Here is a 26,503-nt window from a genome sequence, read left to right as displayed (position 1 = left end):
AAATATTGCATTCGGTCATTCGGTACACACGTGCACCGTACCGAAAGCCCTGTACTGAAACGGTCTGGTACGAATACACGTACCATTACACCCCTAGTATTTGGCACATTCCTCTCTGTGGAACAATGCTGCCCACACTGTGACTTCTTCAGAAAATGGAGTAGTCAGCCAATTATACAAAGCACCCACTGCAGAAGTGGTATCGAAGTATTAAAAAAACACATATATTGGATTCTGAAAGATGTTGAAAACCTAAGCCCTCTTCATCACACCTCATCACTGGAGGCAATCCACAGCGTAATTCTGCGCTTTGCGCCAAAAAATATCATATTTTCTTTCCTGGGAATGTTATGCAGGTAACTCAATATAATTGGGAAAGGAGTGTATACACATTTCCAAACACGCAAGTGTGACCTAAGTAATGTTTAACCATTATTTCTTCTCTATACTCTACCTGGCAGCCCTACATTATAATGAGAATGCTGGGCGTCCCCAAGCCACGACAGCAGCTGGAGAGCCACTATTTAAGGTGGTTTTAACAAAAATACAAGAAAAAAGTGAGTGTAAGTAGAACCAACCTTCTGTGAGTTTAACAACTTCTATTTAAATGCAAAATAGTCATGGTGTGTACAGAACTACATTATCTGAAGCTGAACATTAATTTTGTATAATTTTATGAGACACCTTATAGACAATTTTATATACAAAACCATGTAGCCACAACACAAGTGAACAACATTACTTTTTTTTTGTAAAGAATACTTGTACAACCTGTTGGAACTTATTGTGGACCCAACCCTTTATATGGAAGATATTCTCAAGATCACCACACGCCCCAGACAAACCTTGACAAACCAGACAAACAGGAAGTGATAGACAGCTATGTGTCTAGGTTTAAATCAAGGACAGGTCTGAACCCTACATATTGTCCCTGAGCGTTAGCACCACACAGGAGGGCAGCACAACCCTGATTCTCCAGCCCAGAATGCCCCAACACCAGCTGATGAAACTTCTGTATGCCAAAAACCTGTAATGGCTGCGAAAACTCAACCATTTTTTTGTTGTGAAAATTAATGTTAATGTCATCATTTCATTTATTTTGCTGTTACTGCATTTTTTTAAAATAACTTATTCTTCGTGTAATTCAGTAAAACAGTATTTCTGTCAATAAATGCTAGTCCAAACAGTTTTGTCTCTTCATTATTTGGAATTTCATGCTGAATGGTAGGTTATGTGGTTATTAAAAATTACACTACAGTTGATCAGTAACCCATAGTGTACTTTGCACTGCATTTGCTTGTTACAACTTTTCATTTAAACCCTAAAGAATCATATTAACTTATATAAAAATGTCATTATAGGACCGCTTTAACTTCCCATTCATAAGATGGAATTCAAGAGATGTTTGAAAGCAAGGCAGCAGATTCTGCATGAACCTCAAGTACATCTATTCCTGCAAGATTGGAAGTGTTGCAAAATAAGCTTGATTAACAGAACCAGGAATTTTTGATGATCATAAGTCTTGCAGTAAGTGTGTCAGCAGCGTAATGTACACTGGGTGTCTTTAACTGTCAGGAGGGAGGGCGCTCACTCAAGCAGGTCACATGGATGGAGCGGTGTGTGTTCGTGTGTGTGTGCGCGCACGCTTCAGGATGTTGGCAGACCAGTGCTCTCGCACATTTTCACCTCCCTTCCCCCTGCAGCTTTTTTTTTTTTTACCCCTAATGATCAGAACAGCAGAGCGAAACGGCACAAAAGGAGGAAGCTGCACAGCATCACTATACATTCAAGCAGAATGAAAGTCTTTGAGGAATACGTGTGGAACACCTTGTCTAGCGCTGCATCGCATCATCTCTCAGACAGCATTTGATTAAAGAGAGGCTGGTAACGGTCTCAGGAATTCAAACTGGGAATGAGGAAATGTCTGAATGAATGGCAAAACCAAAGGAGAAAATCCTCAATAAAATCTACAGGAAATGCAAATTCTGCACCTCAAAGAGATGAGAAGCAAAGGAGTGGCAAACCACAGGAGGAGGAACAGACTAGAATGACAGGAGCTATAAAAAGGTACAATGGCAGAGCACACTGCATCTATTTGCAACAGGACTGATGAACAGCAAGCATCTCTTTCAGTCCAAGAGAAAGGTACGTCAAACCAAACATCTGCACATTTCTATCCGAAGCTGTGCTGATGCGTTTCATTCTTTCCTGCAATCCAGGTTTCAAACATCTGCACATTTCTATCCGAAGCTGTGCTGATGCGTTTCATTATTTCCTGCAATCCAGGTTTCAAAGCCTGTTTGTGCTTTTTTTGATGATTTGGATGCGTTCAAGATTCTGCATGAAAATGCATTTCAGTCTCTTGGGGTTTACTTACAATTAGCTAGTGGAAGCACAACGGCTGAATATAGATACAGCAGAGAAGGGAAAAGAAATAACACGGCCACCTTTGCCCATGTTTACAGCTGGTATTGAAAGAGGACTTTGACATTTTGAGAGCAGTCTCTGGTGTTTCTCTGAAGTATCTTTCATGTGCCACAATAGAAAATCATACAGGTTTGGACAATTATGAAGGCAAGTAAATGACTGAATTCTCATTTTAGGATGAGTGATTCACAGATGGTCAACTCAGACATGTTGCTACTAGCTGTAAACAGCAAATGTGTCTTGTAATATAAAATGACCAATAAATAAAATTATAAAAATGGAATTAAAAAATGCAATACATTATCATGTTAACATTTAGTTTAGAGACCGATTCTCACGATCATTTAGTTGTTTATCGGCATCCTTATTATTAGAATACTGGCTGTTTATTAGTACTTACTAAGCACATATTAATGCCTTATCCTGCTGCATGACCATTCTTTAGATTGCTTAGGGCTTGACGCTTACCTTTTTCCCCAAGGAGCACATTAAAATATTTTTGGAGCACGAAGTAAATTTTTCAAATTATGCGTTTTAGCTTAAGAGGATATAAGGAGATATTTACAAACACAATTTTTTTATTTATATAAAATAAAATAAAGTGTCCTCCTAACAGGTTAAATAACTTTATTAAAGATCTTTTACTAAAAGACAGAAAATACACAAAAGTATAAAGTAAACTAGTGTTAAAGTTCAAATGAACGATGAACAATAGGAAACGCTTCACGATAAGCTCCAATTAGTTAACTTTAGTTAAAGCAGGTTAACGTTAACAATTTAAATAATTGTTGTAGTAGTTAATATTATTTGTTAATGTTGGTTAATAAAAAATAGAATTATTTATTGTTAGTTTGTGTTAGATCCATTAAATAATATTAACAGACACAACTTTTGATTTTATAATGTATTATTAAAAGTTGAAATTAACATGAACTAAGATTAATAAATGCAGTCACTGTTATCTCATGTTAACTAATGTTAAATGGAACCTGTTAAGTGTTACCAGACAATACTATTGAATCAGTCCATGTTTTAGGTTAGATTAAAATAAAACAACTTAAACCTTTAAGTATGTTTTATTTGGTTCTTTGGTGAAGGCTAAAGGGAATAAAAATATAAATGACTGTTTGAAACAGAAGCGCAGCTGCTTTTGAGTTGATTAGCAGACGGAAAGTTACTGATATTAACAAGAAGCTCCTGGATAGTTTTCTTGCCGAACAAAACCTCTCTATACTGTGCATTACTGATTAAGATCAAAGGAATATTTCCCCCCAAAATAAAAATTATGTTATTAATTTACTTTGTCATTTCGAAATGTTTTTAAACAGAAAACCTGATTTCTCAGAATTTCTTACAAAAATTGATTTGAATAGTCTATGAAGACTGAGCATTTCAAGCTCCAAAATGGCACAAACAAAAAGTAAATAATTATTGCCCCAATTAAATTAATTTAGGTGCCATAGAAGTGATCCATGACACACACACACACACACACACTTGTTATTAAGAGTTTTCACAGATATGATAAGTTAAATTTGCGATGGAAATATATATTATACTACATTCAACAAAATGAGATGGGACGATAATGTTATTTGAGGACTAAAGCACACTGCAAACCCACTCGAAATAAAAATCTATTTATTGTTGCCTTCAGTATGACTATAAAATGTCACACAATATAACCATCATTGTTTGTGGTCTACAAAAATCTAAAGAGAGCTCCTGCCCTTAGGCATATGAGGTATTTTAAATTTTTGCGATCAATCATTCAACCTAGCCATACTTTCAGCGACCAAAAAGAATGTCGCACACCAAGATCCATGTACAATCATGCAAATGGAAATATGCACAAAATATTAAATCCATTATATACAAATTTAAATATTTCTTCAGTAGCAATAAGTAAAAAACTGTTCCCATTTTTATTTGCAGGTTTCCACATATCTGGACTCGCTGTTTACTTTGGCAGGCCTGACAAATCCAACGAACCCAAAGAGATCATGCGATGGAAGCGGAGGCACAGATACTGCAGTGTGGCCCTTTTCCTCATAGTGCTCGTGTTTGCTGGAGGCCTCGTTATTCAGGGTCAATGGCCTTGTCATTTCACCAAGGAGAGGTTTGCTGCTCAAGAACTCCAAACCATGAAAACCTTCTCCAACTTAACCATGATGAATCCAACCAAGTTGCGGGAGCTTGAAGAGTCCCCTTCACCATTAAATTCAAAAGAAAATGTCATCTCAGTTTTGGATGAAAGTTTGCAGCAGGGGTTGGAAAGCTCCTTGCTTTCGAACATCAGTTCGAGTGAAGAAATGAGAGTGGCAAGGATACTTAAAGAGGAGCCTTATGAGTACATCCTCAACGAGCCAAACGCATGTCTGCAGCGAGCTCCTTTCTTAGTGCTTTTGATTGAGGTTGAGCCCAAGAAAACGGACGCCAGGGATGCCATCAGGAAAACGTGGGCCAATGAAAGTGTGGCTGGGGGTTTGGGTTTCATCCGTCTTTTTTTCATAGGTGTTAATAAAGACACCCAAATAGATGGCAGCAAACTGCAGCACACAATAGAGGAAGAAAGTCATCGATATCATGATATCGTTCAGCAAGATTACAGGGATACTTACAATAACCTTACTCTGAAAACGCTGATGGGGATGTACTGGATTACAAAGTACTGTCCAGAGGCCAAATACGTCATGAAGACAGACAGTGACATGTTTGTCAACACTGAATATCTCATAGAAAAACTCCTAAAGACCAAAGGGCAACCAATGCAGAAGTATTTCACAGGACTTCACATGTCAGACTTCTCCCCAAACCGAAACAAAGAGAGTAAATGGTACATGCCTGAAGAAGTGTACCCTGGTAAGCGATACCCCACCTTTTGCTCTGGGACTGGGTACGTCTTCTCAGGCGACGTGGCCCAAAGGATATACGTGACATCTCTGACCATACCCAGACTGCACTTAGAAGATGTTTACGTGGGTATATGTCTAGCTAAACTAAAGATAGAGCCAACGCCACCACCAAATGAACATCTGTTCAATCACTGGCGAGTGCCCTACTCTAGCTGTAGGTACAGCAACCTGATCACCTCTCATGGGTTTCACCCCAATGAGATCATCCAGTACTGGCAGCACCTGCAGAGCAACAAGCACAATCCCTGCCAACAGACTGGGTAGAAAGTTAAATAAACAAATTTGTTCTACTTTGGAGGTTTTATCATCAAGTTAAAAAGACCTGTGACATTTCACGTTCTGCCAAATACAACAGATTAAAGTTCTTGTTTCTGGACAACCTTACCCGGGCTTTTTTGATTATCTGTTTTTTTTCAGTTACTGTATCTTAATGATCTTCACAAGCTTGCCTGTTTGAATGGATATAAAATATTCAGTTAAGAAGAAACATCTTCAAGACATTTGAAGAAACCTTTCTTCAAAGCTAAAGTACTGTGAGAAGTTTTAGGTTGTGTAAATATGTCATAGAAAAGGATGCTTTCAAAAAATACTGTCATAAACGGCCTTCATTAATCAATTAATTTTTAAGTTTGAAACAACATGAGGGTAAGTTATTAATTACATAATTTTGCTTTCTGGGTGAACTAACCCTTTAACTAAATCAAATCAATATTTGGTGTGACCAACCTTTGCATTTAAAACAGCTTTTGTCCAGGTACACTTGCACATTGTTTTTCAGGTAGTTTTGAAGACGGGTTTCTTCAAACGTCTTGGAGATATGACCAAAGTTCTTCTGGATTTAGTCTGTCTCAGTTTCATCCGTTTCTTCATGTGATCACAGACAGATTCGATGATGGTGAGATCAGATCTCTGTGTGCAGCACGAGCTGTTTACAGACTGCTTGTGCATTCCAAAAATCTCACTTGATTATTATTAAAATTGAACCGCAAAATGAATGTTTGGAAATGTAAACTGATATTTTCTACTGGCACAATGCCGCAAAATATATAAATAACTGGCCAAACACCATTCTTTGGGGTGAAAAAACTAAGGTGCCTAAGACTTTTGCACAGTAGTGTATGTATGAAGTATATTTAAATTAGTATAAACTATGCTTTCATATGTGTTAAGGGCTAGATTGTCGCAGGAGGAAACCGATGTGGTGTGATGAGTGGTGAACAGAGAAAAAACTTTACAGTAGATGAGAAACCAATGCTCCCTCGTGACCTTTTGTAAACTGTATTTATAACAAAGAACTGCACAGATACAGATATTCTAACAATCTATCGATAAACATGGCCATATTGGCACCGGGTTTTGGTACCTAACCCTATGAATAATATCTTATGGCTAAACAGAAGTCAAACAGAAGTTTACTGTGCAAAGATGCATAGTAAACCATTTACTCTCAAAATCCCAAGTATTTTACATTACATGCAAGTACTCATTGCTGGACAGTGGATTACTTCCAAAATGTAGACTGTTACTGATTACAAATTACACGAGAGAAGTTAGTTTGTAACCTATTCTATTTGATTACACATTTGGCAATGTATTCTAACTACTAGAGATGTTCCGATACCCTTTTTCTCTTCCCGATACCGATTCCGATACATGGGCTCAGGATATCGGCCGATACAGAGTACTGATCCGATACTTGTGTATCTGTATATACTACCAGCCCTGTATAAATTGCTAGAATTATTTTATGGTGTGCTTCAGACATATATCTAAATAAAACTTGAACAAATACATGGTGAACTACTGTATTTATTACAACATTTTTATTATCTGACATGAATTTGACAGTAATATTTATTTTCTTAAGCAAAAAATAACTTCAAATGCAGCCAAAAATCTAACACCGCAAACTCAAAAATATATTTTAGTTTTACAATTACATCACCGACAGAGATGTAGAATTTGCAGGAGTAATATTTAAATACTATTCTACTGTTCAGTTGCTTTTTTACAATTTATATTGTTAAAGTGCTACATAAATAAAGGTGACTTAAATTAACAAGAAACTTTTTAATTCGACATTCAAGTTAAATGTTATGAAATCTCCAGGACTTTTAGGAAGATTTAGATTTTAGTCCGATTATTTTTACTCTACACTTGGTTATTTTTTGTGCTTTTTTTGGAAACATTAGCCAAGCATAAAAATTATAGTGAATGTAAAAGCATGAGGTGGAGGCTTGCTGTTCACTATCAACGGCTGAAGATAAAGCCAAAATATTTTTTAAATACAAGTTCTACGAGTTGAAATCTCATAATTATGACCTAATGTGAACACACCTACACACGGCTAACTGTATGTCTCACAAAATCAATAATACTCTAACCTTATTTGTTACACTCCCTGCGGAAGGCTTACCGCAAACATTGTAGTTCTTTAAACTCTGCCATGTGAAATCTATGGCACTTTTACTAGTTAAAAAGCCTTAATTATCTTTGAGTTGGACTCTTTCACCTGGGGAGCATCACACCATAGGACACTGTTTAGAGCAGGGGTCAACAGCCTGTGGCACGAAGAGGGATAATAACTGGCATGTGAGCAATAGGGAAAACTACATACTGACGTACATTTTGAGGTAATCAATCCTCAGTCACACATCCTGTTATGAGCTATAAACACTATTAAACTGTTAGGATTAACCTGTGGTAGTCTATTGATAGGAGTGGCTAACAGCACTTAATGTCAAAATAATTTAGATGGCCGATCAGGACCGGCGCCACAGCGGGGCGTGGGTTGGCATTAATTTAATGAAATATAATTGTTTATTATGTACTGGCTTTCTAGCATTAATATGGTGCTACTATTAGCAACAATTTAGGACCGTCCATTTCACGAAGTTGCATTTTAATTGTTACATCTGACACACAAACGTCCTGTGCAAGTGGTGCAACTAATAATGCAGCACTACCGAGTAAGCTTTGATTAAATCATTTAACATTTAATAGAAGGCAAGGTTATAGCAGTGCATTGATTACTTCACTGTTTTGTTATTGTCTGTTGCTGTTCAAGTTGCTCTTACTTAAAATGATGCATCAGTTAAATGGGTTGCAATGGTTGTGTTCCATTGTAAAGCAAACACAATTACTGTATTTTTCGGACTATAAGTCGCACCTGAGCATAAGTCACATCAGTCCAAAAATACGTTATGACTAGGAAAAAAAACATATACACTGGTCTACAAGTCACACTGGACTATAAGTCGCATTTATTTAGACCCAAGAGAAAACATTACCGTCTACAGCCGTGAGAGGGCGCTCTATGCTGCTAAGTGTAGACTACAGGAGCACTGAGAAGCATCTCTGGCAGCATAGAGCGCCCTCTCGTGGCTGTAGACGGTAATGTTTTCTGTTAGTTCATTTCTCTCGGTTCATGTCAAATTAATTTTGATAAATAAGTCACACCTGACTATAAGTTGCAGGACCAGCCAAACTATGAAAATACGGTAAGTATTTCTGGTGGTTGTGGTGGTAAAGCTGCTGCCCAAGACATATTTATTTCCTGGATGTCAGATTACTGATACAATGTATGGGATCAGAGCCGATACCGATACGGAGTAAAGGAACAATGCATCCCTAGCTCTTTTAGTAGGGTCATTCACTCAATGTTTTTTTCATTCCACTGCTATACTTTTCCATTGTATTTCAATGTAAGTGCGCTATTTAACATCTACGAATGCTGCACTCTCGTCTCCGGTTTTTAAATTAAATTGAACCAAACAAGACAGGTGTGTATACACCCTAAAACACAGTGCTGTAGTTCAAAATAATTCAGCTTCTAAAAACACGTCTCTAAAAAAAAAATATAATAAAATAAAAAACCTTTCCACTGATCTGTCTCGCAACCAAAATGCTATCTGTGTGAACCCTGTATTCAAATAGTTGTAGTGGGTTTATTTACAGTCCGACAAATACACAAATGGGCCACATGCTTTGTTTAGTTTTTTTCTTTTGTGCTATGTCGTTGCCCCCTTTCGCATACTCACCAGTGCTGCACTGGCGCCGGTTCTGTGGCCAATCAAATCAAAGTAGGATGGGTTTACCCAAAGGTTCCAAAAATTCCAACATAATCCATTACTACTCGTCAATTTAATTTTAATATTTTAATTATAACAATACATTAAATTGATTTTCTTTTCACATTTTCATTTTTAATCATGAACTCATCATGACAAGCAAATGGGCTTATGCCAGGGGTGTCAAACTCCTGGAGGGCCGCATCTCTGCAAAGTTTAGCTCCAACCCTAATTAAATGCACAAACCATGTAGTTTTCAAATAAGGCTGAAGGATTTGAATAGCTGGATCAGGTATTTTTAATGAGGGTTGGAGCTAAACTCTGCATGGCTGTGGACATCCAGGAATTGAGTTTGACACCCCTGGCTTATGCAATTATTTTGAAGAGAAGAGATGAACAGAGACGTCACTTTTCATGTTCAACACTGCACCCCGCAGTGACAGCGGAGGGCACTAATGACTAAATATGCTAGGGCAGTGTAAACAAAAACACATCAAACTAAAAATAAGATTCCCACAGGAGTGGGAATTACAGTTTCAAGTTACAATAGTTTACTCTCTGCCTTCAAAATGTTTCCATCATTTTTTTATTTACACGACCTCTGGGTTTACCCAAGTTATACCCTGTGATGCAAACTAATGTGGCCGAGAGAGAGAGAGAGAGAGAGAGAGAGAGAGAGAGAGAGAGAGAGAGAGAGAGAGAGAGAGAGAGAGACAGATTAAAGTTACGGGAATGTGTTGTGTATTACCTTGGTCTGTGTGTCTCTCTCTACAAACAATGAAGGGGAGTTTAGTTACTAAGTATAGGGGGGAGGAATTATTATCAGCACAGTAGTTGACCATTTTAAATGGATCTTTATGCACAAAAGGTTGAAGACTCTTATACATAATGGTCAACATGGTTAAAGAGAGACGTGAAAATGGAAATACTTCCAATGAAACTGAAGAACTAATGAATGTGACATCATTTCAAACTCAACAAAGACCAAAAAATAAGTTTCACTGGTTCAGCATAAAGCACCAAATTGAAAAAGTTGAAATTGAGGTTATAAATATAATTGAAGTGTAGATTTCTGAAATTGAAGGAGGAACACTTTCTTGTTTAATACTTAAAATGTGCATTTTAAAACAGATTTTTAATGATCTAAAAAAGATCATTCTTAATTCTAAAGAAAGGTCAAGAAGAAACAGACCCATCATCCTATCGTCCCATTGCTCTTTTGAATTCTGATCTTAAGTTTTTTTTACTAAGATTCTTGCTAACAGATTAAATAACTGTATCCAAAAACACATTCATCTTGATCAAACTGGTTTTTATTCCTGGCCGTTTTTTCCTTTTTTTTAATATCAGACGATTAATGAATATCTTATATACCAGATTTGATTCTAAAACCAGCGTTGCAATACTTGCTTTGGATGCACAAAAGGCATTTGAGCAAATTGAGTGGGACTATATTTTAGCTGTGATTAGAGAATTTAACTTGGGTGATACATTTGCCTCTTGGGTGAGGATGTTATACGCCCAACCTAGGGCGTCGGTTCTCACCAACTTTAATAGGTCAACTAAATTCTGACTAGAGGTCGACCAATATATCGGTCGGCCGATATTTGTCATTTTTTTATATATCGGCATCGGCCGATATCCGTGTTTAGCAGCGCCGATTTAAAGTCAGGCACGTCGGCGGGCAGCCCCGTGTTATTGTTGCAGTGGAAAGTACTGCTGCGCATGTGAAGGACCCCAAGCCAAAACTTTTGGAAGATTCAACAACAGTCCTGGGAGATAAAGGTAGTCAGAGAATTTCACTCTGTAAATGGGGTGGAGAAGTTGGCAGCTCTCATAAACACTGCAGCGTGATTGAGGGCTCCGTTACTCCGCCCCCTCACAGACAGCACCGTGCTCGGAGAGACAGCTGTCCAGGAGCTGCCCAGAACGGTGAATGACATTAGTTTGGAAGCATGGTTTGATGCAGACAATAACCAGTTTTCCATCCAACTCATTTGTATTTAGGGATGTCAATATTCGATAATTTCCATGATCGATCGTCATTTAAATTAACGATCAATAAATAACCTTAATGCTGTAAAATGTGTCTGCAGCAGTATTATTATTATGTGCAAAAGCCACTTGGAAATAAAAAAGCTTTCTCACCCGAATTAAAGGGGTTTTAGTCTGAATAAAATGCTAGTAGCAGGACTGTAAAATGAATAGATGTGATTATGATCATTTAAAAAATGAAGAGAGCGTGCCATACGTTGGAGATCATCTTTGTTGACTGTTTCTCGTCGAGGAGACCGCTGAACCCGCCTCTTTAAATGGTTTCGTGGTGCTCGTTGTTGTATTTTAAAACGCAACTATAATGTTTTCAAATTACACTATAGTAGTGGTGCAACGGATCAACATTGATCCGTGATCCGTTCGGCCAAGTGGAAAAGCATGGTCATCAGTGAATGTGATCTGAACTTGTGCTTGCTTCTCCCAGCATGCATCAGGACTCATGGAGTCTCTGAGAGAGGAATACTGAGGTCACCACAGGCCCCAGAAGAACGCAGCACTGTCTTCCACTACACCTGCTCCTTTCCAGATCCCTCCAGAGGATCAACAAGATGAGGCTGTTGTTGTGTATCTAGCACAGCATTCACCATTTAACACGTTAACAACAGTTGCAGTGTTGTGTTTTGAGTTAAGTATTAACAGTGCTAGGAAATAATATTTTTAGCTCGTCTTCGTTGAATAATACAGAACATAGAGAGCTTTAAAAAAAAAATTTGCATTGCAATTTGATTTTCCAAAATTGTTCAGCCCTAGTTCAGACAGCAAGCCTCAAAGCCTGGGTGCAGAGTCAGACGCTGCACAGTAAGTGTTGGCGTCACAAACTCAAATGAGACCCTGTTTGCATCTCACTTCCTGCAGCACTGACTTTCCTCAGCTGTGACCATGGCTTCACATTTGACACAAGTAATGAAATACTTGTGTCAATAAAGCAGGAGAAACAGTCTCCTGCTGTTATGAGAACCTGCTAGATCACGTAATGTTTGTGTCAGGATATTAACGAGTGTGACACGCCTGGTCAACACTTATTAGTTTCTGTTACTGGTAAGTATCAATACTCATAGACGACCAATACCAGCTTTGCTTTTGCCCGATTACATATCGTTAGCTAACTTGTGTATATCTGTAGGATAACACTGGTCTCTCACCAAGACACCTACCTTCTTCTCCTCATACAACTCAATTTGTCTCGTCTGATCATTGTTCGGTCAAATCCTGGCCTGTCCCTGCTCTCTTGGCCGCATAGCAGGCTCATAATTGTATCTGTGGTCGTATGTATCTCCTCAGCATCCGAACTGCCATCCATTGTTTTCTTATGGACTGCTCCCCCTCTGGTTACATCACTTACAGTTTTCAGATGCGGGAGTACAATTCTCTCACAAAAACGACTCCAGAAGCCCTAATGGTGTATTTTTAAGTATAAATATAATCTAGTTCCTTCGTTATTTTTCTACACATCGACTCACAAGGGTCTCTAACCTGGAATATGCACTTTAAGGCCAAACAATATTTGTCATTTATTGATGTCAGGGCTCCAAACAAAAAAAAATTGACTTGGGAGCCATTGGCTCCTATAAGAAAAAAACTTAGGTGCCAAATGATTTTTTTAGGTGCCACAGAATAAACATGTTTTATGGGTTTTATTTAAATTATTTTATATTTTAACTTTTTAAATCATACTGATGTGTTTATGTCTCATCTTTTCTTGACTTTATCAGCATTTTAATCCATCTTGTAGATGACCTGGGAATGAAGGTTCACTTAAAGTGGGAGCTAAATGTCTTTTTCAACTTGAAATATACAATCATGCATTGTTTATTACACAAAATCTGTCCCAATATAATAGACCATAAGCATCACTTGGCCCCTGAGTATAGTTTGGGGTCCTCCTCAATGCATCCTGTAAATGTTGTCATACTCTCCTAAAAATAAATTTGATACCATAAAAAAAAATCATGATACCATAGAAGAACCTTTTTTTCCTGTCTAAATGGTTTCATAAAGAACCTTTAACATTTGAAGACAATAACAGATTATGAAAACATCAGAAAGAGATTGTTCTTCAAAGAGCCTTTGACTGAATGGTTCTTTGAGGAAACAAAATTGTTCTGTGAAGAACCTTTTAAGCTCCTTTATTTTTAAGAGTGCATGTCTTTCACACTTTCAGTCTGTTTTTCTTAATCAGTGAAATTAAATTTTATAGGAGGAGTTGAATCTTGTAGACAATAAGTTAAGTTAACTTTGTCGTCCTCCACCTCCTCCTCCTCCTGCTTCATCTCTAGTAGCTGACGACTTTGCAACGTTTTTCATTAATAAAATTAAACACATTAGTGCACAATTTTCCACACCACAATCAGTCAAGCTCAAGCCATTTCTCCTGAAGTTGTACCTGCACTCACTTACATCATCAACACTTCCCTCCACACTGGTGTTTTCCCTCATCATTTAGACAGGCACGTATAACTCCACTACTTAAGAAACCCAACCTCAACCCATCTCTTTTAGAGAACTACAGACCAGTTTCCCTTCTTCCTTTTATTGCAAAAACACTTGAACGAGCTGTGTTCAAACAAGTCTCTACATTTCTCACACACAACAATCTCCTTGACAGCAACCAATCTGGCTTCAGAAGTGGACATTCAACTGAGACGGCCTTGCTCTCAGTTGTTGAAGCTCTAAGACTGGCAAGATCAGAATCCAAATCTTCAGTACTTATCCTGCTTCTTTCTTTCTTTCTTTCTTTTCTTTTAAACGCCATACCAGCTGGCTATATTCATGGCGAGAATAAAGTACAATCAATCAAAGGAAGACTATAAAAGATGTTTAACATTTATTTCCTCTAGAAATCTTAGGACCATGTTCGGATTCACTTGATTAAAATTTTTTCCAAAAGTATCAACGGAATAAAAAAGGTTTCTCACAGGGGCAGATGTAATACAATCTAGAAGGATATGTTTAATGGACAATGAATTCTGACAAAATGAACCTTATCCTGCTTGATCTGTCCGCTGCTTTGACACGGTTAACCACGAGATCCTCCTATCAACGCTACTGGCGAAAGGCATCTCAGGAACAACACTTCAATGGTTTGAGTCTTACCTATCAGATAGGTCCTTCAAAGTATCTTGGAGAGGTGAGGTGTCCAAGTCTCAGCATCTAACTACTGGGGTGCCTCAGGGCTCAGTTCTTGGACCACTTCTCTTCTCTGTCTACATGGCATCATTAGGTTCTGTCATTCAGAAACATGGCTTTTTATACCACTGCTATGCTGATGACACTCAACTCTACCTCTCATTCCATCCTGATGATCCAACGGTAGCTATTCGCATCTCAGCTAGTCTAACTGACATTTCTTCCTGGATGATGGACCATCACCTTCAACTCAACCTTGCCAAGACAGAACTGCTTGTGATTCCAGCAAACCCATCGTTCCATCACAATTTCACCATCAAGTTAGGCAAATCAACCATAACTCCTCCAAAAACAGCTAGAAGCCTTGGAGTTATGATTGATGATCAGCTGACTTTCTCAGACCACATTGCTAAAACGGTCCGATCCTTCAGATTTGCTTTATTCAACATCAAGAAGATCAAGCCCTTTCTTTCAGAACATGCTGCACAACTCCTTGTTCAAGCTCTTGTTCTGTCCAGGCTGGACTATTGCAATGCCCTCTTGGCAGGTCTTCCAGCCAATTCAATCAAACCTTTACAATTAATTCAGAACGCGGCAGCAAGATTAATTTTTAATGAGCCAAAAAGAATACACGTCACACCTCTGTTTATTAATTTACACTGGCTTCCAATAACTGCTCGCATAAAATTCAAGGCATTGATGTTTGCCTACAAAACTACCACTGGCTCTGCACCCATTTACCTAAATTCATTACTTCAGACTTATGTGCCCTCTAGAAGCTTGCATTCTGCAAGTGAACATCACTTGATTGTGCCATCCCAAAGAAGCACAAAGTCACTTGTACGGACTTTTAAATTAAATGTTCCCTTCTGGTGGAATGAACTCCACAACTCAATCCAAGCAGCTGAGTCCTTAGCCATCTTCAAGAATCGGCTTAAAACACATCTCTTCCATCTTTATTTGACCCTCTAACTTTAACACTCACTATTCTAATTCTATTCTTTAAAAAAATCTAACTATCTTTCTAATCTTTTTGTATTCTATTTTCTTTTCATTTATTATGCATTTGTATATGTAAGTGTGTGTGTATGTGTAAAGACCTCTAACTAGCTTGCTCTATTCTTTTATTTTTTTTATTCTATCTGTTTTTCTTTTTATTTATTATATTACTTAAAATCCCATGCTACGTGTACTGTGTTAACCTAACTGAGACTTGTTATAGCACTTATATATCATTGCTCTTTTTGTTGTTTTTGATTGCTTCCACTGTCTTCATCTGTAAGTCGCTTTGGATAAAAGCGTCTGCTAAATGGATAAATGTAAATATAAGTAAAAATATTAAAATTCAATAGCTCATAAATATAGCAAAATGCTCCTCTTTATAGTTATTTCTCTAGCTGACTGATGATGGATACCAAAAGGTTACTGAGGTTAATATAACGTTGCAATGTTTACAAGCTTTACACGTTTTCCGCAGTTTAAAAGTGTTGTCTGTATAATCTCTTATAAAATAGCCTACCTTTTGATGTTAATTCATGTTCATTATGTACTCTAGTAGTAAAGAGCATGGTATGATAGGTTCACGTGCTGCTTGAACTGAGGCACTACTCGCGATCGCGCATGCCGCATGGGGCCGTTCACATGTCGCGTCTTTTGCGCGGTATGCGTGCGTGCTCATAAAGGAAGCGATGCGCTCGTTTTATCCAGGCGCGCCCGCACCGCATCGAGTTAAAAACATCTCAACTTTTCAGAATCCCGCAAGCGCACCGCAGGTCATGTGACAAGAACCAACCAATCAGCTTGGTACCAAAGTTGAAAGCTCAGCCAAGATGAAGGAACAGCTGGTCATAGCTGTATATGGATAGCCATTTTTATATAAATTTAGTAACAGAGCTACTGCAAGTGATTTTAAGTGCTACAAATCCATTTATCCTTTGCTGAAAATTTCCGCGTCTTCTTGGAGAGAGTACGTCATGGTGGCTTAGCAAAGGCAGACGCCTCAGGAGCACTTCTGCCCGAGCGCTTTGTAAAGGAGAAACGCCTAGCGTTTTCCACGCGTTTTTAGGCGCGATATGTGAACGGCCCCTTAAAGAGCACCAAAACTGTATTTATTGTTTGAATTTTGTTTTGAATTTGGAATAATTTTAAAACTGATACTTTGTAAATTAAAAAGTAACAAAGCACAAAGCTTTTTATGCGATTACTGGATTGCAAGTGCACTTCAAATAATGAACTTCATGCATTAAGAGAACACAGCATGGACTAAGATCTTGTTAAAAAGAAGCCTTATGATTATAAACGAGAACTGTTAACGATATTGTCAATATCCACACAGATGACAGCTTTACCCGTTGTAGTTTGTTCAAGTTATGAACGAAATAGACGCTGTTTTTCTGCACTTTCTCTTCAAGTCTCCATCATTTCTCTCTCTCGCGCGTTTATCAGGTGTGTGTCAGGGCTGCTACGCGGCAGATGAGGACTGTTTAAAACTCTTTTTCCCACTAAAACTTTGATGCGCATTCACTCAATGCGCGAACATAACAAAATATGTGAATGCAAAACAATCAGGAAAAAAGGCATTACATGCAATTTTTTAAGAGATAACATGTAAATACTTAGGCCTAGTCGCCAGTGGCGACCTCAGCAAAAACTTCACTTGCATTTTAATATTTATGGTCACAAATGTGACCATTTTGGTCGCAGTTTGGAGCCCTGGATGTTTAACAAGAGTATTGATTAAACTGTGATAAAAATTTTGCTTTGAGAGAAATCAGATCAATGATGACAATTACAAGTTACTCAACCGTGAAACTCTCCGAGTACTCTAGGACCAAGTAGCAATTTTAACTGTGAGACAAAACAGTCAAGTTGGCAACATGCCATATACAGCATGCATAGTCTAACAGTACCAATTTATTTTCATATATAGCCAGAAAACCCAAAACTTACATACAATTAAAGAAACAGGCATAGCACAGATTAGCAAATCTATGCAAACGTGTTTGGAAAAAAAAAAGTGTAGGATCATCAATGAACTGGAATTAATAAATCCTAAGAGTAAACCAGTTTGTTTGCTCCACAAATGGACAGCCTCACTGCTGACCGTTCTCTGGCACAGATGTATCAAAAACATACAGGACGCAATATGAACTCACCGTCACCGACTTCAGCGTCATGCCGTGATACGTTCCCATAGTGTCAATTTTGAAACCCTCCGTTTCTAGAAGGGAAAAACAAACAAACAAAAACAATAGAGCTAAGTTTCCAAATCATTAAGAGTTCTTTAAAACAACATTTTAAAAATAATCCTCAATTCCATTTTGGGGGACTTCATCATCATAATAAATAGCTGATGCACTTAATGATCTCTTCGCAGATTCACCAACAATGACATGCTGGTTGCAACAAAATTAGAATTTCCTGAATTGAGTTTATTCTGAAACATTACATTACGTATTACGTTACGTCTTTCTAAAAGTGCTACTTTTACATCTACAACTAAAGAGGAACTTTCTTTATTGTCTGCACAGGTTATTTTCTGCATTACCAATTATTCATCATATTTGCTGCATCAAATGTCAAAACTAAAGCTGATGAAATCAAACTTACCTTCTTTTCCTTTGAATCGCTCCTGATCGTATCTGTTGTAGGCCGCTGGGACGGGCTGTTTATTTCTTATTGCTGGATCCTAAGGGATAAAAAATTGGAGTGCATAAAAAAAAAGTCTATGTTAGCTCCCATGTTAAGAAATAAAACATTTACATATTTGTTTGTTTAATTTTTTATTTTAACTTAATATATCAATCACAATAAAAGTATTATTTATAGTAATAATGAACTGAAAGAGGAAATTAATTTTTGACGCTCATGTGACATTGCTATGCTAGAATTTCTTGCACCACCAAAAAATTTTATTAACCACCCAGCCAAATATGAATGAACGTGAAAAAGGCATTGCTAGCAAGTGAACTGTAGGCTGTAGTAACTAACGGTAATGACAGTAACTAGTGATTGAGCGGGCGAACCATTGATGCTAATCGCGCTAGCTGTTAGGTGTTTTACTTGAAACAGCATCGCGCAGACCCATCGGCCTATGACATCACAGAGCGATTCGAAAGCCGTCTGCTCTCTACAGCTCTCACTCTAATTTGATGTCACACACTGATCTATCTGTGCAGTGCCGCTTCAAGTCGAACACACGCCCAAAAATCCTGAAAAATTAAAGTGAAAACTGTATAATGCTCTAACTCCACAATTCAGTATTACATAATTAACAGTCTTCGTAACGTAATTTCAGCAATACATTTCTAACATTTATAATAGGTTTAGAAACAATTCTTCGAATTGCCTTTACACAGACCTTAAGTGAAAGCAAACAGAGAAAGAAAACGTGTGTAACACTATATAGGATCCGGGCAGCTCTTAAAGTGACAGCAGTCTTGTAATAAGTTTCTTATTCTAACGTATAGATTTTACACGTTGCCTTCATCCAGCTCACATTCTTCTGTCATTAGTTTTTTTTTTCTTTAACAATTACAAGCTCAATTTTTCACTTTAAAATCTCTTCACGCAGACAGCACAACAGCAGTCTATGAGGGTTAGACTAGGAATCATTTATCATTGCATTCAATGACTACAGCTTTCAAATAACATGAACTCTTCTGTCAGACACAGACACAGACTAACTTTATGTACCCACAGGCAAATTTGCATGTTTATATACTCTTTTCTAAACTGTTAAACTAAGGGTGGGTGATATGACCAAAAGAAAATTATAATAAATAAAAAAAAAAGTTTCTTTTTCTTGCAAGTTTAAAGACAGATTTTTGCTCCCAAGTGAAAGTAGCAGGAACCAGACTGTATACAAAACGACTCTATCTATTAAAATTAGGAATAATTTTAGACCATAATGTAAATATGGACAACGTCACATACACTGCAGTGAATTCTGATAAGTAGAATACGTCATTCTTGTTTGGAAATGAAATTTTTCAAAAGAAACCATTGTAAACTGCTAAGCGTTTTGTTGGTTTATGGCAAATTTTAAAATGTAAAATTAACTGCTGTGCAAAGATGAAACTTGGTTAGGGGAGCTGTTTGAAGAGTTTTGACCAAGTGTTAAGTATTGAGAGATGTAACAAAAAAACAACTAATTTTCATATCCAGCTGACAAGGAAACAGATAGCAGTAAGACTGACACAGTAATAAAGCGGCTCTGTTGTGTACTCACCACCTGAGTTTGGTTCTGGGTCTGTCTCTGTTCAGGGGCTCGACCTTCCTCCCGAGCCTTCACGGATTGTAGGATGGCAAATATATTTTTGGAGAAATTCTACAACATCAAAAGATCATCATGTTCAGGACAGGAGTTCATATTTAAATGTAGCCAACATTTTCCTTTCTTTCTTTCTGCACAATTCATTTTAAAAGAAAGTATTGCAAGGAAGAAAGAAAAAACATCACAAACATGACTTTCAACCAAGTTTTTAACCAACCGATCAAAATCAAACCGTAGAATACACCACCACCTGCTGGCCAACTGTTTTTTTTTCATAACCACCGAAACACTAGCTACAACAAGTGTGAAATCTAAGTGTACATCATTTTAATTAGGCAATAAAATATTTTTATCGCCTAATTAAAATGATGTACATCTGGATTTCAATATTGTTGCAACTACTCTTCTTATGATATGAAATAATAATTTGTTTAAATTATTTAATATAGGCAGTAAATAGTTTGTAAAATAAACAAATGTAAATGCATATTAATAAAAAAAAGGAAACCAATGGCCCAACTCATCTTTGTCCAACAAATTAAAATAATTCAAGAACAGTTTGCAAAATTAAAACAATTCACTTTAACTGGATATACAATTTGATTAAATGTTGACATTCATTGAAGACATTATTATGGCAGCGGAGTAAACTAGACCAAAAAAATTCGTTAAGACAAACTTTAGGTTGGCTAGAGAAAGCCAAGCCTGAAAGTCTTAAGGAGTTGTTGCCTGACCAGAGAGTTTGAAAAAGTCTGAAAAGTTTAAAAAGTTTTAACTTTGATGGCAACTTACAAGCATATCACTACCATATTTCTAGCATGATTAGCATGTTACTAGCATTTTACTAGAATGATTAAAAAGTGACTAGCATGTCGCTAGCATGTTTCTAGCATTTCAGTAGCATAATGAACAGGTTACTAGCATGTTCCTAGCATGATAAGCATGTTACTAGCATGATTAAGTGACTAGAATGTCGCTAGCATGATTAGCAAGTGACTAGCATGACAAACTGTTTTTTATTCCATAACCACCAAAACACTAGCTACAACAAGTGTGAAATCTAGGTGAACATCATTTTAATTAGGCAATAAACTGTTTTTAATAGCCTAATAAAAATGATGTACATCTGGATTTCACAATTGTTGCAACTACTCTTCTTCTTATGATATTAAATAATAATAATTCGTTTAAATGATTTTATTTAGGCAGTAAATAGTTTGTAACGTAAACAAATGTAAAAACAATGGCCCAACTCATCTTTGTCCAACAAATTAAAATAATTGTTTTGCATTGTTGTTGCCAAGAACAGTTTGCAAAATTAAAACAATTCACTTTAACTGGATATACAATTTGATTAGATGTTGACTTATTCATTGAAATACATTTCCACGACATTATCATGGCAGCAGAGTAAATTGTTGAAGAGACATTGGTAGCTAAGTTTAACGTTCATTATGCGATTTAGATTTATTGTTTTTAAATGTTAACGTATAAACCCCATGTTTCCTCTCACCTTGCCGGTGCTCTGTAATATGGTGGTCCTCGTCCGCCACACTCGCTCTCGGCTCACAATGTCTCGGGTCACGTCCACTTCAGCGTCCACAAAGCTCCTCTGTTTCTGGGTGATGTCATCGTCCAGGTCAGTCTTGATGGTGGAGCGCTTCTTAGCCATGATCTTAGCCTTGATAGCAGCGATCTTCTCCACCGACATGGCTTCCGACAGAGACCTACGATCAGAAGAACAATCAGCTAAAGTCACATCTAGGAGAACTAAACCGTTAAGACAAGACAAGCTGTGTGTTGGGCACAATGCAGAATTCCTTCAATATTGATTATATTCACAGCTTTACTGGAATAATACAACAGTAGCTACACACAAACATTACAAACACAAAAGATGGTCTTTTGAGGAATGTGGATAACCGGACAGTTCTAGTCCCCATTAGGGATGGGCATTTTGGGAAATTTTTCATTTCGATCATCGATAGGTTTCAAAAACGATTAATCGATTAATCGGGGGTGTGGCTTAATGCGGGGGGCGGGGCGTGGCCATAATGTATATAATGAAGAAATCTGAAGATTGTTATGAAAATGAAAAAATTTAAATAAAAATCTGACATGAAAATCTGTCTATGAAAACATGAACACATGATAAGGACAGGTTAGATTATGATCAAGCAATGTTATTAATAAAGGAGCAAGATATCTGCCTGAGGTGAAGAGTGTACCAATAAACGGAAGCTAATTCTATGACACATCCTATGATAAATCAGATAACTGAGATACACATCAGACGTAACATTACAACTTGTATCAGCACAAAAGGATGATAAGTTATGCGTTAGACCGAGAGAGAGAGAGAGAGAGAGAGAGAGAGAGCGCGAGCGCGAGCTCCCTTTGATGCGTTTTCATGATAGCGCGGAAAGATGGGCAAGGACAGATTTTACTATAGATTCCTATAAAGTTCTCATTATAAATGTATGGCAGATTTGTGCTATATTTTCATCTACGTTATTAAGTGTAATAGGTGTAATTAAGTTTTATTTTTAAGTTGAGTTTTATTTTCCATTAACCACCTGCGCGTTTTCGAAGCCATATGAATTGAATTATACCCACAAATATGACGAAAAAAAAAGCTTGGCTGCATTATTATAACATCAATAATAACAATAATAATAGAAAAATAAAACATTTAAGAGCAATATCATTATCGGGCATTGCTTATGTGAGCATGAAACGAATTTCAGCATAATTGTTCATGTTAATTAATCAGATGTAGAATAACTCTTGCAACTTTTATCTGAAAAAAATTCACCGATGCAGATGTGAACTTGACCGAAAGTATAACTCGGATTGCCCTTTACAAACACGAAAAGTACAATAAATTCACATTAGTGTCACTATCGTTATTTTTTTATGTATTAATATTTAATTAATATTTTGTATTCAATTTGCACATTCTGATCAACCAAAATATTATTTAACAGCATGGAAATCACTGATTATTGCTAAATAATTGAATAAGATTTAAAATATAGATAAAAACTATTACAAACAAATAATTTTGATTTCATCATCTCTACGAATGTTTAATGTAATTAGGCTACAAACATATCCAGTGCATTTTTATTTTATAAAGACCATTTCATTATTTGTCTGTGATTTAAAAATTAACCCACAAAGATACTTTTTTTTCAACTGCATTTTTTTAACAAAACATTGTCTTCCAGTATAACTTTAGCAGCATATTTTGATCCAGCTGTGAAACATAGTTTTTAAAAGTTAAGAAAAAAGTTAACCAAGTTTAACCAAACAACTATTATAAGGTATAAAACAGAGGCCAAATAGTCTAGATATTTTAACTATGGCTAAAGCTCAAAACTGAAATAATAATATTATTAAAAAAAAAATGGATATTATATTTACCACGACCGGTGAAACATTCAAATGTCTATTCAAAAAGATAAGTCGGTCTACGTGCTCATATGAGAGCCGGGTACGCAACCTGTCCACATTTAGAGGAATAAATTCGCTCCGCTGGAACAGATGTTGCAGGAACAGCCAGGCACCACTGGACAAGTAAACCTTCTCTGTCCCTGAAACTAATGGGCAGCAAATCTTTCACCACCATTTCAGCGAAATGAGCGAATAGCTTTGTCGTCTTCTCGGTTCTGCCTGCCTTGCATTTAGGTCTAACGGCAGGTGATTCAATGCTCGTCTGAGTTGCCGCTCTGTTATCGCCAGATATTTTATGTACACATTTTAGATGATAGCGCATTGTATTTGTTGTAGATTTGTGTGAAAGCTTGGCGCTGCACAGCTTACCCTGAACTGTATTTTCATCGTTCTTCTCAAAGGGAAACCAGCCATCACTATGTGACTTTGAGGCCATGATTATCTGTCTTCTTACGTCTTTTGAGGCATCAAGTGGGAAGCTAACCAATCAGAGATCAGGGCGCCCCCCAACGTGCTGCCATAACCAATCAAAAAATAATAATAATAATAATTTCGATCATCGTTTACATGATCGATCATCGCTGTTGCGGTCGAGTACTCGAGTACTCGATCACTGTTGCACATCCCTAGTCCCCATTGGCTCTCTTTATTTGTTCCATACAATAGAAGTCAATTGAGAATGAAACCGTTTTGTTCCCAACATTCTTCTAAATATTTCCCAGTCATAAAGAACTACTTGCATCTTCTATGAACTTTTCATACGATGCTACCCAGTGATATAATGTTCGATCAGTGAGATCATACCTGATCTGATCCGTCTGCACGATGCTTTCTTTATGAGCCTCGAGACGAGCGGCCAGACGCTCCTTATCCAGACGCACACGCTCTTCATCCTGAGAACCACAGGCATAAATCACGACAAGTGTCCAAGCATGTCAGCATTTTTTTTATTATTATGTCTCTTACCTCAACCCGAGGCTTTTTAGCCTCTGAAGACACTTCATCTGCTGCCCTTTTAACTGTTAAAACAATGCAGTGTAATGCCAGTTAATGGCCTTTAGAGGCACTTTTGACTCCTTTAAATACTGAAAAAATGCCATGCTCTAAAAATAAAGATCTTATTATGGCCTTTTAGGTTTATTTTAACCATAAGAACACACTCAAAACAAAATAAAGCTCACACACCTTGCGTTGGCCTTTGTAAACCGATCTCAATGGGCGCACTTCTGTCGATACTCGTTGATGATGCTGTAAAGTTTGATTAAATGACAAATGGGTTAATGATCATGATGTTTTAGACACTGCAATGTCTGTGATTCCCTATCACACTTACAGCTTTCTCCATTGAGATAGGAGAGCAGGTCTTTTCTGTCGGGTCGTCTTACGACAGGGATGTTCTCTGTCTGCAATCACAAAAACAGGCTTTTACTTTCCAAACACCTGTGTACACAATCTACATCGTAAGAGAAAACCATAAAGATAAGGATATTTCCTGTTTAAAGACAGTAAACTAAGCTTTAATTAAAAGCTGAAAATAAAAAGATGTTGCATTAAGCAGACTACTGAATTGTGGGAGAGGGAGGGTTTAAATGGACTTGAATGTTGTGCTTACCGCGGCTCTGCGCACATACGACGGGTGAGGAAGATGCACATTGTTGAGCAGGAAAAGAATCGAGTCAAGGGTGTAGTACTCTTTAGGCTGTCCCTCTTTCCCAGTTCTGTAATTACATTAAATTGCATGTTAGAAAATAATAATAAAAACAATGTTTAAAAGTTTATTCTGAATTTATCATCCCAGCGTAATTTATATGCCAAGTTGCATGTAAAAAATAAAAACCCTACTGTATGTCCAACACATTTATAATAAATGAAAAAAAAAAAAAATTATATTATATATATATATATATATATATATAAACACACACATCTATTCAGTCGTGGCCAAAAAAAATTGGAAATTGGAAAAGTTGCTGCTTAAGTTTTTATAATAGCAATTTGCATATACTCCAGAATGTTATGAAGAGTGATCAGATGAATTGCATAGTCCTTCTTTTCCATGAAAATTAACTTAATCCCAAAAAAACCTTTCCACTGCATTTCATTGCTGTCATTAAAGGACCTGCTGAGATCATTTCAGTAATCGTCTTGTTAACTCAGGTGAGAATGTAGACGAGCACAAGGCTGGAGATCATTATGTCAGGCTGATTGGGTTAGAATGGCAGACTTGACATGTTAAAAGGAGGGTGATGCTTGAAATCATTGTTCTTCCATTGTTAACCATGGTGACCTGCAAAACAAAACATCAGGGACAGATTGATCTTCTGCAGAAAGTATAGTGAATGGACTGCTGAGGACTAGGGCAAAGTCATATTCTCAGATGAAGCCCCTTTCCGATTGTTTGGGGCATCTGGAAAAAGGCTTGTCCGGAGAAGAAAAAGTGAGTGCTACCATCAGTCCTGTGTCATGCCAACAGTAAAGCATCCTGACACCATTCATGTGTGGGGTTGCTTCCCATCCAAGGGAGTGTGCTCACTCACAATTCTGCCCAAAAACACAGACATGAATAAAGAATGGTACCAAAACACCCTCCAACAGCAACTTCTTCCAACAATCCAACAACAGTTTGGTGAAGAACAATGCATTTTCCAGCACGATGGAGCACCGTGCCATAAGGCAAAAGTGATAACTAAGTCGCTCGGGGACCAGAATGTTGATATTTTGGTGCATGGCCTGGAAACTCCCCAGATCTTAATCCCATTGAGAACTTGTGGTCAATCCTCGAGGCAGGTGGACAAACAAAAACCCACTAATTCTGACAAACTCCAAGAAGTGATTATGAAAGAACGGGTTGCTCTCAGTCAGGATTTGGCCCAGAAGTTGATTGAGAGCATGCCCAGTCGAATTGCAGAGGTCCTGAAAAAGAAGGGCCAACACTGCAAATACTGACTCTTTGCATAAATGTCATGTAATTGTCGATAAAAGCCTTTGAAACGTATGAAGTGCTTGTAATTATATTTCAGTACATCACAGAAAAAACTGAAACAAAGATCTAAAAGCAGTTTAGCAGCAAACTTTTTGACAACTAATATTTATGTAATTCTCAAAACTTTTGGCCACGACTGTACACACACACTGACTAATTGCAAAACAAATGAATAACTAAGTGAACCAGCAAGCCA

At 37.3% G+C, this 26,503-nt stretch overlaps 2 protein-coding genes across 9 annotated transcripts in view; one reads left to right on the top strand and one right to left on the bottom strand.

Annotated features, from left to right (window-relative positions):
* LOC127950970 (beta-1,3-galactosyltransferase 2) overlaps positions 1-7,133 on the top strand; it is a 115,843-nt gene extending 108,710 nt beyond the window's left edge. For 2 of the 5 annotated variants that reach the window (XM_052548455.1, XM_052548454.1), the window contains exon 2: positions 4,363-7,133. In XM_052548455.1, coding sequence (XP_052404415.1) covers positions 4,363-5,606 — 1,244 coding nt within the window. In that variant the 3' untranslated portion in view covers positions 5,607-7,133. Of the gene's footprint in view, positions 1-1,746; positions 2,146-4,362 lie in introns of those variants that run through there. The other 3 variants (XM_052548456.1, XM_052548461.1, XM_052548457.1) reach the window with 3 other exon arrangements.
* Positions 1-26,503, bottom strand: part of LOC127950968 (parafibromin) — a 150,304-nt gene that overhangs the window by 122,854 nt on the left and 947 nt on the right. For all 4 annotated transcript variants that reach the window (XM_052548449.1, XM_052548448.1, XM_052548447.1 and 1 more), the window contains exons 2-10: positions 24,937-25,042; positions 24,658-24,727; positions 24,510-24,572; positions 24,291-24,343; positions 24,129-24,217; positions 21,382-21,595; positions 19,824-19,922; positions 18,203-18,281; positions 17,749-17,813 (exon numbers count right to left, since the gene is read on the bottom strand). In XM_052548449.1, the coding sequence (XP_052404409.1) occupies positions 17,749-17,813; positions 18,203-18,281; positions 19,824-19,922; positions 21,382-21,595; positions 24,129-24,217; positions 24,291-24,343; positions 24,510-24,572; positions 24,658-24,727; positions 24,937-25,042 (838 nt within the window). The remainder of the gene's footprint in view (positions 1-17,748; positions 17,814-18,202; positions 18,282-19,823; positions 19,923-21,381; positions 21,596-24,128; positions 24,218-24,290; positions 24,344-24,509; positions 24,573-24,657; positions 24,728-24,936; positions 25,043-26,503) is intronic.

The sequence above is a fragment of the Carassius gibelio genome, chromosome B2 (genome assembly GCF_023724105.1).
Source record: "Carassius gibelio isolate Cgi1373 ecotype wild population from Czech Republic chromosome B2, carGib1.2-hapl.c, whole genome shotgun sequence".
Lineage (NCBI taxonomy): Eukaryota > Metazoa > Chordata > Actinopteri > Cypriniformes > Cyprinidae > Carassius > Carassius gibelio.
The sequence above is the reverse complement of the archived record's forward strand: the minus strand, read 5'-3'. Positions and strand labels throughout refer to the sequence as shown.